Here is a 17,959-nt window from a genome sequence, read left to right as displayed (position 1 = left end):
AATGAAAAGAAGAATGGTTCACCCCTACTGCCGCTGCTGGATGCCAGTAGCCGCCCTTTTAAAAAGTAGTTGGTTGAATTTCCATGGCTACATTTACTGTTTTTTACTTTATCAAACTGTTCTCCTTTGTATTACGAAAGTCTTTGTTCTAGTTACGGTACATTAAAACACATGAAGTTTCACAAATAGGTAACTGATTTATTTAGAGAGGTTGGTACTCCGACCTGGCGAATGTAGGAAAAAGGTTAAATAATTTAGCTACAATTGTTGAATCAAAAGAGATCATATAACATGGCTCCATTGCTAAATCACAAGAAAATGTCTTCTAAAGCTATACCAAAATCCTAGATTTGTATATTCTAAATCATTTCGCTCTAGGCCTATGCGTTCACTCCCTGCGTGTTGTCCTGGCTCTGGCAGAGGGTGCGACCAACCAGCCCTCACTTCTGCAGCTTCCTTTGCCTTCCTCGTGCCTCTTCCGTTCATGCCCTTTTGGTCCACCTTTCGCCTTCAACACCTGTTCTGGTGTTCTTTTACCTTAAATATAATCTGGTTAGTAGAAGTATCTTTGCCCATTTGACCTGGCAATTACAGATGAACTTATGTTGTAATCAATACCACTACCAGGTAATTCTGGTAAATTGTTTTATAGCAATAATCGAACAAGAAACAGTTAACTTACTAACTTTCCACAAAATATCAGCTAAATTATAAATGAGTTATCTATTTTCGAAGGTAGGTTGGTTACGAAGGCCTTCCACGGAGAGCCATGATCATAATAACCACCATTCAAATATAGATATGAACTGAGATGACCTTGTAAGTGAATGAACTGTTAATCATTGGCATATTAGTCTGGCAGATTCATTTTATTTTTTGGGTTAATGTATGTCCATTCTGCAGAATAATGATATCATAAAAAACCTGGTAATGAACAACTATATACTCAACAAATACAATATATATGAATCATGTATGTGTGTGAGTGTGTGTGTGTGCACACACACACACACACACACACACACACACACACACACACACACACACACACACACACACACACACACACACTCACAAACACACACACATTAAACCACATGAGGTTTCACAAATAGGTAAATTATTTATTCAGAGGTTGGTACTCCGACCTGGCGAATGTAGGAAAAAGGTTAAATAATTTAGCTACAATTGTTGAATCAAAAGAGATCATATAACATGGCTCCATTGCTAAATCACAAGAAAATGTCTTCTAAAGCTATACCAAAATCCTAGATTTGTATATTCTAAATGCTTTCTCTAATACTGAAACATAAATATCTGCAATATTGCATAAAATATGAAACAATTATGCACAATGTCTATTTTCGAAGGTAGGTTGCTTACGCGGGCCTTCCACGGAGAGCCATGATCATAATAATCACCAGTCAAATATAGATATGTGCATAATATATATATATATATATATATATATATATATATATATATATATATATATATATATATATATAGTTATATAGTTATATAGTTATATAGTTATATATAGTTATATCACTAAATCATGCACATATCAAATATCTACACATTTTAACTCTGTATTGTACTTCTGTCTAAATATTAGATTTTAAGCATGTTATAAATATTTCCTGCTTGCCCGTGATGCATACCAGTGTTCGCCCTTTATTCATTTGTTGAAAATCGATAGCAATATTTAAATTCAACTGATCTGAACTGATCTATTCCGAGTAGCTCGTAAAATGTCCTGGCACACTGGTTAGAATATAGAAAAAATATTATATATATGCATATGATATTCATCTCTATATATCCACCTCTATCTAGAAATATATACACAGAAACATACACGTACATATATATATACCAGCTTTGGGGTCCACTCTCCTCTGTGTCATCAAGGAGGGCAGGCGAGCTTCATCAGCACCAGCAACAGGAGGGGATCCTTCAAGTTATCTTAGGGTCTGCACCATCGTCGACATGTTTCAGCTAGGCATCCTCCGTAGTAAACTCCTCCTGCATTTGACATTCACAATTATTGAAAAAACGGTGGATGTTCCAGGGCCTTTTTTAACTGATCAATTTGGAGACATCGAATCAGCAGATGGCAAATTTACGTGATGTCCCAATATTTATTTAATGATTTTATATTCATATGTTCTCTTTTCTAATGATTATTTGTGCCAGATGAAGGTACTGTCTATTGATTCTATTGATTAGTGTCCATTATCATCACTGTATTGAAACAGGACAAGTATCACGCAAATAATGAACCCCCTTTTTAGCACACACCCCAAAATAAATAAATAAATAAATAAAAAATAAATGAATAAATAAATAAAATAAATAGATAAATAAAAAATGATAATAATAATTAAGATGGTCGTATATTTACCATAGAACCAATAAATAGCATTACTGACTACTAAAATGATCACACTCACTCTTTGAGGTAGATGGCCACGTGAAGCTCTTGTTGTAACTACGGACGATAAGCTCTTTGCAAATTTACCGTTTTAAGAAAAAAAAAATAGCTGAATAGTGTTCGTACAGCTACCATGAAAAAATATCCTCGTATTTGATCACTGGTTACCAGTTCCGGATGTGCGTATTCCATAAATCGCAGTAATGCGATAAGGTCGCATCGAGAAAATCGCACGAACAACGAGGCAATGTGAAAATCTCCCACTACAAAATCAATCTGGAATAATGGCTTTCGAGTTAACAACCATAATATGGCGGTCTTCATAGGCACTGGCATGGATAGAATGTAAAGCAAATGGCTTCTTATATGTCAAAAATTATATGAAAAAGCTTGATTACCATTTTCAACATAATAACAGTCTCGGCCTCAGAAAGAGGAGGTCAAACCTGAAGAATCTATAAAAGCCCTGTAGGTTAAAAAAAAATATCTCCATTCGTGGAACATGTGCTAACCATTAGCTTCCCCAGCACCTGAGGTTTACTATTAAGTACTTATCATGAAATGCAAAGAACGATGCTACTTGCTGTGGCGACGAAGTTACGCTTTCCTGCAAGAGAAGTAAGTAAAAAGCCATGTCTGGCTGGACGAACTGCTGTCTGTAACTGCAAGGAAGGTATGTGCATTACCAGTTTCATGCTATATTCCCACAAATTGGTCCAAGATTGGCAGTGATTGGGTAAACCTATTTTTGGTTGATCCTGGAATTCCCATTTTAAGGAATGCTCAGTTGAGCAGTAAAAGCGCATTATACACTTTCAGTTCCAGCCAGTGAATTAGGACTATAATAACAGTGTTTACCATCATAGTTATGGCCATCCTTATTATCATTACAGTGAAATTATGAGAATGCACACACACAATGGATTTTTAATCCATTACTCTAAATAGGTATGTAGAAATCATCGTATTATTGTATTCAGTGTATATGCACATGACCTAACTACTCCATGATTCATATATTCTTTGAAATACATGGATCGTTTGGTAACCACTGGTGGAATCTGATAGTGCAAATAGGTCTTGACCTCATGAGCAAGAGCAACACAGCAATTTCCCATCCCTTTCCATCAGCAACTACTTTGAGGTCTCAAATCAGAAGTAATGTTGGCACTCTGCATCTATAGCTGAAACAAAGAAAATAAAACGCCACAGGTGCCACTGTTATTTATAAGTGCAAAGTAGATCTCATGGACATAATCCTGAGCTCAGAAAACTTTAAATCACCATTCTGCGTCTGAAAAAAGGTACGCGAATCTACCAGATGCACAATATACCTGAAATCAGACGTATATACATACAAATATTTGTATCAGTTACAGTAAATATTCCATTTAGAAAAGAAATTATACATACTTGTCTCTCCAGATAAAGTGTGTATCTCCACTGTAACTGGACCGCTGAACATTAAGATGTTTTCATAGATTATGATAGCCTCATCTTGCACAGCCTTACAGATCACATAAACTCGCATTATGAAGACGACGAGGACACTCGATTCATCAGATGAACCTGCTGAAAGCTGTGCCTCAAGCTCAATGACAATTACACGTAATTCTTCATTTTTAGTTTGCAGCTTAAGCAGCAGCTTTTCCATGTCTTGGACAGGACAAGGGGCTGTGTCACTCCCACCCGCTGTCAATATTTCAACACGTTTGGCCAATTCCCATGTTTTATTGAAAAGGACTTCAAGTTCTTCGCCTACAGCAAAAAGGTTCGTTTCCAATTCTCCAAGATTCTCAAGATTAGATCCCAAAAGAATCTCATGGACCTTCAGCAGTAACAGGCCACCATCACTCAGGGACTGGTTGATGGGGGCCCACACTAAGGAGATAGTTTTACGACATACTTCATCTGCAACTGAAATATGATGAAAGTTTACCAAAGGCACTTAATGTTCTCTCTCTTTCAGTTTCTTAGACACACACAATATATGTGTATAGGATATATATGTAGGCCCTATATAACAATATTTTTACTCTAATATTTTATATTGGAACTTTAAATGAATAGCTAAACAGTAATAATATACATAAAAAAAAAAACATTCGATTTTTAGACTATAACTCATTCAACAATAAATATTCGCCATATGCAAATATATCAGATTCTTTACTGGTACACTCATATAGTAAATACAAAATACAGTTATAATCAGAATTCAGCATTATATATACTCCAATATTTTTATGATAGTAAATCTTCAGTTTACATACAACCATAATACATACATGTTTCTCCAGATACAGTGTATGGCTCTAAAGTTGTACCGCTGAATATTTGTAAGACATTTTCATAGATTATGACAGACTCGTCTTGCACAGCCTTACAGATCATATAAACTCGCATTATGAAGACGATGAGGACACCTGATTCATCTGATGAACCTGATGAAATTTGCGCTTCAAACTCAACGACAATTACACGTAATTCTTCATTTTTAGTCTGCAGGTTAAGCAGCAGCTTTTCCATGTCTTGGACAGGACAAGGGGTTGTGTCACTCCCACCCGTTACCAATATTTCAATATGCTTGGCCAATACCAAAGTTTTATTGAAAAGGACTTCAAGTTCTTCGCCTACAGCAAAAAGGTTCGTTTCCAGTTCCCCAAGATTCTCAAGATTAGATCCCAAAAGAATCTCATGAGCCTTCAGCAGTAACACGCCACCATCATTCAGGGATTGGTTGATGGAGGCCCACACTGAGAAGATAGCTTCACGACACACTTCATCTGTAACTGAAACATGAAAGTTTATATGAATGGCTTCTGCGCTTTACCAAAGACAATTAATGTTCTAGTTCTTTCAGTTGCTCAAACACACACAATATATGTGTGTGTAGGATATATATGTAGACCCTATATAAGAATATTTCCTCACTAATATTTTGTATTAAAACTTTCAATGGATAACTAAACATTAATAATATACATTAAGCAAAATATTCGGTTTTCAGACTATAACTCGTTCAGAAATATTTGCCATATGCAAATATATCACATTCTTTATAGGTACACTAATCTATTAATACAAAATACATTTATAATCAGAAATAAGTATTGTATATATTCCAATATTTGTATCATAGTAAATCTTCAGATTAGACAAAACCATAATACATACTTGTATCTCCAGATACAGTGTATAGCTCTACAGTTGTACCGCTGAATATTAGTAAGACACTTTCATAAATTATGATAGACTCGTCTTGCACAGCCTTACAAATCATATAAACTCGCATTATGAAGACGACGAGGACACCTGATTCATCTGATGAACCTGATGAAAGCTGTGTCTCAAGCTCAATGACAATTACACGTAATTCTTCATTTTTAGTTTGCAGGTTAAGCAGCAGCTTTTCCATGTCTTGGACAGGACAAGAGGTTGTGTCACTCCCACCTGTTGCCAATATTTCAATAGATTTGGCCAATTCCAAACTTTTATTGAAAAGGACTTCAAGTTCTTGCCTACAGCAAAAAGCTTCGTTTCCAATTCCCCAAGATTCTCAAGATTAGATCCCAAAAGAATCTCATGAACCTTCAGCAGTAACACGCCACCATCACTCAGGGACTGGTTGATGGAGGCCCACACTGAGAAGATAGCTTCACGACAGTCTTCATCTGCAATTAAAACATAATGAAAATTCATATAAATGGCTTCCGCACTTTATCAAACACACTTAATGTTCTATCGCTTTCAGTTGCTCAGACACACACAATATATATGTGTGTGTAGGATATATATGTAGGCCCTATTTAAGAATATTTTCCCTCTAATATTTTGTTTTGGAACTTTCAATGGATAATTAAACATTAATAATATACATTAAGCAAAATATTCGGTTTTCGGACTATAACTCATTCAACAATATATATTTGCCATATGCAAACATATCAGATTCTTACGGTAACTAATGTATAATACAAAATGCAGGTTTTAATCAGAATTAAGATTATGTATATACTCAATAATGTATCATATAAATCTTCAGATTACTAAAACTATAATACATACTTTATCTCCAGATACAGTGTGTGGCTCTACAGTTTTACCGCTGAATATTAGTAAGACACTTTCATAGATTATGATAGACTCGTCTTGCACAGCCTTACAGATCATATAAACTCGCATTATGAAGACGACGAGGACACCTGATTCATCTGATGAACCTGATGAAAGCTGTGCCTCAAGCTCAATGACAATTGCACGTAATTCTTCATTTTTAGTCTGCAGATTAAGTAGCAGCTTTTCCATGTCTTGGGCAGGACAAGGGGTTGTGTCACTCCCACCTGTTGCCAATATTTCAATAGATTTGGCCAGTTCCAAAGTTTTATTGAAAAGGACTTCAAGTTCTTCGCCTACAGCAAAAGTTCTTTCCAATTCCCAAGATTCTCAAGATTAGATCCCAAAAGAATCTCATGAGCCTTCAGCAGTAACACGCCACCATCACTCAGGGACTGGTTGATGGAGGCCCACACTGAGAAGATAGCTTCACGACATACTTCATCTGTAACTGAAACATGATGAAAGTTTATATTAATGGCCGTCGCACTTTACAAAAGACAGTGTTCTATCTCTTTCAATTACACAGACACACAATATATGTTTGTGTGTAGGATATATATGTAGGCCCTATATAACAGTATTTTCCCTCTAATATTTTGTATTGTATCTTTCAATGGATAACTAAACATTAATAATATACATTAAGCAAAATATTCGATTTTCAGACTATAACTCATTCAAAATATATATTTGCCATATGCAAATATATCTGATACACTAATCTAGTATATACAAAATGCAGGTATAATCAGAATTGAGCATTATATATATATACTCATATATATCATAATAAATCTTCAGTTTAGTGAAAACCATAATACCTACTTATATCTCCAGATACAGTGTAAGGCTCTAAAGTTGGACCGCTGAATATTAGTAAGACACTTTCATAGATTATGATAGACTCGTCTTGCACAGCCTTACAGATCATATAAACTCGCATTATGAAGACGACGAGGACACCTGATTCATCTGATGAACCTGATGAAAGCTGTGCCTCAAGCTCAATGACAATTGCACGTAATTCTTCATTTTTAGTCTGCAGATTAAGCAGCAACTTTTCCATGTCTTGGACAGGACAAGGGGTTGTGTCACTCCCAACCGCTGCCAATACTTCAACATGCTTGGCCAATTCCAAAGTTTTATTGAAAAGGACTTCAAGTTCTTCGCCTACAGTAAAAAGGTTCGTTTCCAATTCCCCAAGATTCTCAAGATTAGATCCCAAAAGAATCTCATGAGCCTTCAGCAGTAACACGCCACCATCACTCAGGGATTGGTTGATGGAGGCCCACACTGACAAGATGGCTTCATGGCACATTTCATCTGCAACTGAAACATAATGAAAATTTATATGAATGGCTTCCGCACTTTATCAAACACACTCTTTCAGTTGCTCAGACACACAATATATATGTGTGTAGTATATATATATGTATGCCCTATATAAGAATATTTTCCCTCTAATATTTTGTATTTGAACTTTCAATGGATAACTAAACATTAATAATATTAATAAGAATAATAAACATATGTTATCATGTATATATACTCGAATGTATCGATCAAGTTAAGTCTAGTCACGATTATAGACTCGTCTTGCACAGCCTTACGATCAATAAACTCGCATTATGAAGACGACGAGGACACCTGATCAGTCTGATGAACCTGCTGAAAGTAAGACAACTTCATAATTACATTAGACTCGTATCTTGCACTTAGTCTTACAGATTAAGACACGTTTCGCATTACTGGACAGACAAGGTTGTGCATCCACCTGTTGCAATTCAATATTGCATCAACTATGAAAAGCTTGCTTCAAGTTTTCGCATACACAAAATCTTCATTTCAATCCCAGATTCCAAGACGTTGATCCCAAGAATCTGCATGACTTCAAGGTACACCACCTTACTGGATGTAATGAGCCAATAAGATGGCTTCCGCACCATTTCAAACTTAATATTGAAAGATTATCAGAGCTTCGCACTTATAAAAACCTTCAGTTACCAGACCCATAATTTGTGAGAATTATGTACCCTATATAAATATTATACCTTCAGATGTAATTCGCACATTTCAAGGGATAACTAACTTAATTAAACATGAAAAATGTAAAACTATTCAATTATCATGAGACTAGACTTTCACATCTGAATACTAAATATTATAACAAATTATATTGATACTTCCAATCTTGTATCAAAATAATCTTCGTTAGTCAAACCAAATCATTTGTATTCTCAATACATATGCTTAATGTACCTATATAAGAACTTTTCATAGATATGTAGATGTATTGACAGCTTTTAGATCAATTTAAAACCATATATGAATACAGAAACTATTCAACTAATGAACCTGATTAACTGTGTACCATAATACACGTAATACATCATTTTTAGTCTCAGTTAAGTAGCACTTTTCATTCTCAGATTGTGTATCATGTTGAATTTCAATAGATTTGCCAATATCAACTTTATTAGAACAGGTATGCAATTCATTGTACGCAAAACTCATTTCCAATTCCAAGATTTCAAGATTAGATCAAAAATCTTCATAGCCTTCAGATACAGCTACATAACTCAGGACTATGAAGTATGATCGAGGCCAACTGGATGATGTATACACCTTCATCTGCAACTAATACATCAGAAATTCTTATTGAGGTCTTGCACTTTATAACACACTTTTCAGTCTTGTCAGACAAAAATATGTGTAGATTTGTATCCCATATAGAATATTTCCTCAATATTTTGCTAAATTTGAACTTTCAATGGATAACAAACATTATAATTTATACAGCAAAAATGTTCGGTTCCAGATTACACAAGATTCTCAAGATTAAATCACAAAATGCGTTAATTCAGAATAGCATTGTATACTACCCAATTGACTCAGTAATCTAGTTGATGAAACCACAATGACGATATGTATTCAATACAGTTATGCACTAAATTGACGCTGAATATTATAAGACTGCTTTCAAGACTTATGATAACTCATCTTGCAGTCTCAGCACAATATCAGATCATATATAATCGCATATAAGACGAGACATCCTAGATTTTGATGAATTTAATGAAACTTAACCATATAATAAATTAATAAATTAACATATGTTCAGGTTATGTACACTTATCATAGTTGACAGACAATTGCACCCTTTACAATATTCATTGTTATCTCCAATTTTGATAAAGATTAATCTTCGATACCATAAACAACTTGTTCATCCAGATCCAAGTGTAGTCAAAAGTTATCCATATTGAGTAAACGCACTTCACTAGGATTTGATAGCCACTGCACAGAGTCCACAGATCATTAACTCGCATTTAAGATACGAGACACTATATGATGACACATGATGAAATCTTAGTTGACACACACTATATGTGGAGCAATTACAATAAATTTCATATTTTAGACTTCAGGGTAATAAACATTATATGTCTTGACAGAAAGTTGTGTCACTCACACTTTTGCCAAATATTTCAATAATTTGCCAATTTTCAATAATGTAATATTATTTGAAAAGACTTCAATCTAGTAACATACAGCAAAACTTGTATTCCAATCATCAGTATACTCCAAATTAGACACCATAGATTATGATAACCTACGTACACTTGCCACACAGATCACTTAAGGACTGCTTTTGAGACATGGAGGACACCTGATCATATGAAGAACCTTATGAAGCTTCTTCAATCTCAGACATTAACATCATTTTAGCTAGGTAACACATTTTCCATGCTGAAGGACAAGCTTCCGCCCCTTTCATTTCAAAGATTTGCCATTCTCAACACATTTGTTTGTAAAGGACTAGTTTCCTATACTAGAAAGTTTTTCAATCTCAAATTCTCATTGTCCAAGAATCTATGAACTTTCAGATACCGCTACACATCAAACTGGTTGATGAGCCCAATGAAAAAATAGTCAACGAAATTCACTGGAACTAAATCTAGTAAATTAAAACTCGCACTTTATAACAAAATACTGCATTGCTATAACCCAATATTTGTTATAAGTATAATCTTAGTATGTACCATATAATACATATTTTCTCCAGTACAAGTGTTTGTTGAATCAATGTACCCTAAAATATAAGTAAACACTCATAATTATGATTGGCTTACTGACACTTAATCATATAAATCAATGCATTATAATGAATAGATTCGTTACAATTGTACACTAATTAACTATTGATAAACTATAAACATCTTGTACTCAGATCAATGATGCATACAGTTTACCGCTAATATCTTCACTTATATTAGTCTTCTTAAGCCTACAGCTTAAATCGCTTTGGGACAGGAACGGTTGTGTCATCTCTCACCTGATGAAAGTATTGCTCAATAGAATTAGCGCTTCATATTCATAATACTTTTCAGTTTGGAAGACAGGTTGTCACTCCCCGTTCAATTCAAAGATTCGGCATTAAAAGACAGGTTCCAATCTCCCACAGAGCTTCATTCATGATGATTAGATCCCAAAAGAATCTCATGAACCTTCAGCAGTAACACGCCACCATCACTCAGGATGGTTGATGGAGGCCCACACTGAGAAGATAGCTTCACGCACCTTCATCTGCAACTAAATTGATGAAATTTATATGAATAGGCTTCGCACTTATACAAACACTACTCTTTCAGTTACTCAGACACACAATATATGTGTGTAGTATATATATGTATGCCCTATATAAGAATATTTTTCCTTCTAATTTTGTATTGGAACTTTCAATGGATAAACTAAACATTAATACTATATAATAAAGAATTAATAAATATGTTCGGTTACTGGTACACTAATCTAGTAAATACAAAATGCAGTTATAATCAAAATTATGCATTGTATATACTCCAATATTTGTATCATAGTTAATCTTCAGATTAGATAAAACCATAATACATACTTGTATCTCCAGATACAGTGTATGGCTCTACAGTTGTACCGCTGAATATTAGTAAGACACTTTCATAGATTATGATAGACTCGTCTTGCACAGCCTTACAGATCATATAAACTCGCATTATGAAGACGACGAGGACACCTGATTCATCTGATGAACCTGATGAAAGCTGTGCCTCAAGCTCAATGACAATTACACGTAATTCTTCATTTTTAGTCTTCAGGTTAAGTAGCAGCTTTTCCATGTCTTGGACAGGACAAGGGGTTGTGTCACTCCCACCTGTTGCCAATATTTCAATAGATTTGGCCAATTCCAAACTTTTATTGAAAAGGACTTCAAGTTCTTCGCCTACAGCAAAAAGCTTCGTTTCCAATTCCCCAAGATTCTCAAGATTAGATCCCAAAAGAATCTCATGAACCTTCAGCAGTAACACGCCACCATCACTCAGGGACTGGTTGATGGAGGCCCACACTGAGAAGATAGCTTCACGACACCCTTCATCTGCAACTTAAATATGATGAAAATTTATATGAATGGCTTCCGCACTTTATCAAACATACTTTCAGTTACTCAGACACACAATATGTGTGTGTAGTATATATATGTATGTCCTATATAACAATATTTTTCCTCTAATATTTTGTATTAGAACTTTCAATGGATAACTAAACAATAATAATAATAATAAAAATTAAAATATTCGGTTACTGGTACACTAATCTAGTAAATACAAAATGCAGTTTTTTTATAATCAAAATTATGCATAATACATACTTGTATCTCCAGATACAGTGTATGGCTCTACAGTTGTACCGCTGAATATTAGTAAGACACTTTCATAGATTATGATAGACTCGTCTTGCACAGCCTTACAGATCATATAAACTCGCATTATGAAGACGACGAGGACACCTGATTCATCTGATGAACCTGATGAAAGCTGTGCTTCAAGCTCAATGACAATTACACGTAATTCTTCATTTTTAGTCTTCAGGTTAAGCAGCAGCTTTTCCATGTCTTGGACAGGACAAGGGGTTGTGTCACTCCCACCTGTTGCCAATATTTCAATAGATTTGGCCAATTCCAAACTTTTATTGAAAAGGACTTCAAGTTCTTCGCCTACAGCAAAAAGCTTCGTTTCCAATTCCCCAAGATTCTCAAGATTAGATCCCAAAAGAATCTCATGACCTTCAGCAGTAACACGCCACCATCACTCAGGGACTGGTTGATGGAGGCCCACACTGAGAAGATAGCTTCACGACACCTTCATCTGCAACTTAAATGATGAAAATTTATATGAATGGCTTCCGCACTTTATCAAACACTACTCTTTCAGTTACTCAGACACACAATAAGTGTGTGTAGTATATATATGTATGCCCTATATAACAATATTTTCCTCTAATATTTTGTATTGGAACTTTCAATGGATAACATAAACATTAAAAATATTAATAATAAAAATTAAACATAGTTCGGTTACTGGTACACTAATCTAGTAAATACAAAATGCAGTTATAATCAGAATTAATGCATTGTATATACTTCCAATATTTGTATCATAGTTAATCTTCAGATTAGATAAAACCATAATACATACTTGTATCTCCAGATACAGTGTATTGGCTCTACAGTTGTACGCTGAATATTAGTAAGACACTTTCATAGATTATGATAGACTCGTCTTGCACAGCCTTACAGATCATATAAACTCGCATTATGAAGACGACGAGGACACCTGATTCATCTGATGAACCTGATGAAAGCTGTGCCTCAAGCTCAATGACAATTACACGTAATTCTTCATTTTTAGTCTTCAGGTTAAGTAGCAGCTTTTCCATGTCTTGGACAGGACAAGGGGTTGTGTCACTCCCACCTGTTGCCAATATTTCAATAGATTTGGCCAATTCCAAACTTTTATTGAAAAGGACTTCAAGTTCTTCACCTACAGCAAAAAGCTTCGTTTCCAATTCCCCAAGATTCTCAAGATTAGATCCCAAAAGAATCTCATGAACCTTCAGCAGTAACACGCCACCATCACTCAGGGACTGGTTAATGGAGGCCCACACTGAGAAGATAGCTTCACGACACCCTTCATCTGCAACTTAAATATGATGAAAATTTATATGAATGGCTTCCGCACTTTATCAAACATACTTTCAGTTACTCAGACACACAATATGTGTGTGTAGTATATATATGTATGCCCTATATAACAATATTTTCTCTCTAATATTTTGTATTAGAACTTTCAATGGATAACTAAACAATAATAATAATAATAAAAATTAAAATATTCGGTTACTGGTACACTAATCTAGTAAATACAAAATGCAGTTATAATCAAAATTATGCATTGTATATACTCCAATATTTGTATCATAGTTAATCTTCAGATTAGATAAAACCATAATACATACTTGTATCTCCAGATACAGTGTATGGCTCTACAGTTGTACCGCTGAATATTAGTAAGACACTTTCATAGATTATGATAGACTCGTCTTGCACAGCCTTACAGATCATATAAACTCGCATTATGAAGACGACGAGGACACCTGATTCATCTGATGAACCTGATGACAGCTGTGACTCAAGCTCAATGACAATTACACGTAATTCTTCATTTTTAGTCTTCAGGTTAAGCAGCAGCTTTTCCATGTCTTGGACAGGACAAGGGGTTGTGTCACTCCCACCTGTTGCCAATATTTCAATAGATTTGGCCAATTCCAAACTTTTATTGAAAAGGACTTCAAGTTCTTCACCTACAGCAAAAAGCTTCGTTTCCAATTCCCCAAGATTCTCAAGATTAGATCCCAAAAGAATCTCATGAACCTTCAGCAGTAACACGCCACCATCACTCAGGGAATGGTTGATGGAGGCCCACACTGAGAAGATAGCTTCACGACACCCTTCATCTGCAACTTAAATATGATGAAAATTTATATGAATGGCTTCCGCACTTTATCAAACATACTTTCAGTTCTCAGACACACAATATGTGTTGTAGTATATATATGTATGCCCTATATAACATATTTTCCTCTAATATTTTGTATTGGAACTTTCAATGGATAACTAAACAATAATAATATAATAAAATAAATATTCGGTTACTGGTACACTAATCTAGTAAATACAAATACATTTATAATCAGAATTATGCATTGTATATACTCCAATATTTGTATCATAGTTAATCTTCACATTAGATAAAACCATAATACATACTTGTATCTCCAGATACAGTGTATGGCTCTACAGTTGTACCGCTGAATATCAGTAAGACACTTTCATAGATTATGATAGACTCGTCTTGCACAGCCTTACAGTTCATTAAACTCGCATTATGAAGACGCGAAGGAACCTGATTCACTGTGAACCGCATGAAAGGCTGTGTGCTCAAGGCTCAATGACAATACACGTAATTCTTCATTTTTAGTCTTCAGGTATTAAAGCAACTTTTCCATGTCTTGACAGGCACAAGGGTTGTGTCACTCCACCTGTTGCCATATATTCAATGATTTGGCCAATTCCAATGGTATTAATTGAAAAGGACTTCAAGTTTCTTCGCCTACAGCAAAAGCTTCATTTCCAATTCCCAAGATTCTCATAGATTAGATCCAAAAGAATCTCATGAAGCCTTCAGCAGTAGAACAACGCACCATCACTCAGGGATTGTTATCGAAGGCCCACACTGACAAGATAGTAGCTTCACGGCACACTTCATCTGTAACTAAACATAAATTTATATGAATAGCCACGCACTATTATTAAAGACAATGTTCTATCTTTTCAGTACTTAACACAACATTATATATAGTGTGTAGGTATATATGTAGCCCTATATATGACAATATTTTCGTTTGTCATTTATATTGGAACTTTCAATGATGAATGCTAAACATAATATATTACATTAAGAAAACTTCGTTTTCACGACTAAAACTCATTCAACAATATATCCATATAGCAAGAATATCCATTCTTTACGGTACATTATCTAGTAATACAACTGGCATTATGACAATCAGAATTATTGTATTACTTCAATATTTGTATCATAGTAATCTTCAGATTAGATAAAACATAATACATACTTGTATCTCAGATACCAGTGATAGGCTTACAGTTGTACGCTGAATATAGTAAACACTTTCATAGATTATGATAGACGTCTATGCACACTTAAGATCATATAAAATGCATTATAAAAATCGCGAGGTAAAACTATTCATATGATGAACCTGATGAAAACTGTCTTCAAGCTCAATGACAATAGTAAACTAGTATTCATTCATTTTTAGTTCTTCAGTTAAGCATAACTATCTCATTTGACTAGACAAGGGTTGTTACGTATCCGCTGAATTTAGTAGCACTTATTTCAATAGATGTCTTGCACTCTTACAAATATAAACTCATTATGAAAGAGGGACACTGTTTCAGTTCGTATACCGAAAAGCTTGCTTTCCAATTCCAACAAATTTACACGTTAATTCCATTTTTAGTCTCATAAAGCACTTTCCATTGACAGACAAGGTTCACTCCACCTGTGCCAATTTAATGGAGGCCACAACTTTTATAAAGATAAGTTCTTCGCTACAGCAAACTTCTTCATCCCAGATTCTAAATAACAGAAAATAATTCCATAAACGCCACATCACTCAGACTGTTATGAGCCACACACTAGAGATAGCTCAGACAACTGAACAAATATGATAATTTATGATGGCTCGACTTATAAAATACTTTCGTTACTCAGACCACAATATTATGAATATTGTTCCTACTAATATTTTGTATTGGAACTTTCAATGGATAACTAAACAATAATATTAATAAGAATAATAAACATATTCGGTTACTGGTACACTAATCTAGTAAATACAAAATGCAGTTATAATCAGAATTAGATTGTATATACTTCAATATTTGTATCATAGTTAATCTTCGGATTACATAAAACCATAATACATACTTGTATCTCCAGATACAGTGTAAGGCTCTACAGTTGTACCGCTGAATATTAGTAAGACACTTTCATAAATTATGATAGACTCGTCTTGCACAGCCTTACAGATCATATAAACTCGCATTATGAAGACGACGAGGACACCTGATTCATCTGATGAACCTGATGAAAGCTGTGCCTCAAGCTCAATGACAATTACACGTAATTCTTCATTTTTAGTCTTCAGGTTAAGCAGCAGCTTTTCCATGTCTTGGACAGGACAAGGGGTTGTGTCACTCCCACCTGTTGTCAATATTTTAATAGATTTGCCAATTCCAAACTTTTATTGAAAAGGACTTCAAGTTCTTCGCCTACAGCAAAAAGCTTCATTTCCAATTCCCCAAGATTCTCAAGATTAGATCCCAAAAGAATCTCATGAACCTTCAGCAGTAACACGCCACCATCACTCAGGGATTGGTTGATGGAGGCCCACACTGACAAGATGGCTTCACGGCACACTTCATCTGTAACTGAAACATGAAAGTTTATATGAATAGCCATCGCACTTTATTAAGATAATGTTCTATCTCTTTAGTTACTCAGACCACACACTATATATTGTGTGAGGATATATATGTAGGCCCTATATAACAATATTTTCCTTCTATATTTTATTGGAATTTTCAATGGATAACTAAACATTAATAATATACATTAAGCAAAATATTCGGTTTGTCACATCTATAAACAAACTCATTATCAACAATATATGCATTATATCAATGTACATATAATCTCATTACTGATAAAACATTAATTAGTAATATCTCAAACAGTGTCAGTTACAGTGACCGAATATTATGTAATACACTTCATAATTATGATAGATCTTATAGTCTTACAGATAATAAAACCATATGAAACACAGACCTTGATATCTCGAGAACAGTGAAAGCTTGTGCTCAACGCTGCATGAATATTACAGTAACTTTCTAGATTTATATAGAGTCTTGCACGCTTAACAGCACATTACTCGCATTATGAGACGACAAGGGGTCATCACCTGATTCAATCTTAAGATTGAATTCCTATTGAAAAGGCTCAATTGTGCCTACAGCTAAATCGTACAATTCCACGAATTCTTTATTTAGTCCAAATTCATGAACTTACAGTACACGCACATCATTCATGGATGTTGGACGGACCACATGAGATGATAGTTTACTCACCTCATTGCAATATTCAATAGAATTATGGCCAATGTTCCAACTTTATGAAAAGTACTTTCAGTTCTCGCTACAGCAAAAGCTTGAGTATCCAATTCCCAAGTATTCAAGATTTTCCTCAAAGAATTCAGAACTTCACAGTAACAAACCATATAATAATGATGAGGACAATGAAAGATATCGGTTACGACACTCTAATCTAGTAAATAAAATATGATGAAATTATATGAATGGCTTTCCCAATTTATCAAACATACTCTTTCAGTTGCTAGAAACACAATAATACTTGTATTCAGTATAATGATGTATGCCTA

At 34.6% G+C, this 17,959-nt stretch overlaps 1 protein-coding gene across 1 annotated transcript; it reads right to left on the bottom strand.

The window, feature by feature from the left end:
- Positions 1–1,124: 1,124 nt before the first annotated feature.
- LOC119573866 lies at positions 1,125–16,980 on the bottom strand. The gene is given in 21 exon segments (XM_037920972.1): positions 1,125–1,148; positions 1,262–1,317; positions 3,470–3,583; positions 3,851–4,354; positions 4,765–5,229; positions 5,615–5,620; positions 5,654–5,956; positions 5,959–6,147; positions 6,544–6,855; positions 6,858–7,004; positions 7,382–7,885; positions 11,472–11,477; positions 11,511–11,975; positions 12,243–12,656; positions 12,659–12,744; positions 13,101–13,572; positions 13,889–13,894; positions 13,928–14,392; positions 16,447–16,452; positions 16,486–16,749; positions 16,752–16,980. Coding segments are annotated over 21 exon segments (5,037 nt in total).
- Between the last annotated feature and the right edge of the window lie 979 nt (positions 16,981–17,959).

This window comes from Penaeus monodon, chromosome 6 (genome assembly GCF_015228065.2).
Source record: "Penaeus monodon isolate SGIC_2016 chromosome 6, NSTDA_Pmon_1, whole genome shotgun sequence".
Taxonomy (NCBI): Eukaryota; Metazoa; Arthropoda; class Malacostraca; order Decapoda; family Penaeidae; genus Penaeus; species Penaeus monodon.
This window is presented reverse-complemented; position numbering and strand designations above follow the sequence as displayed.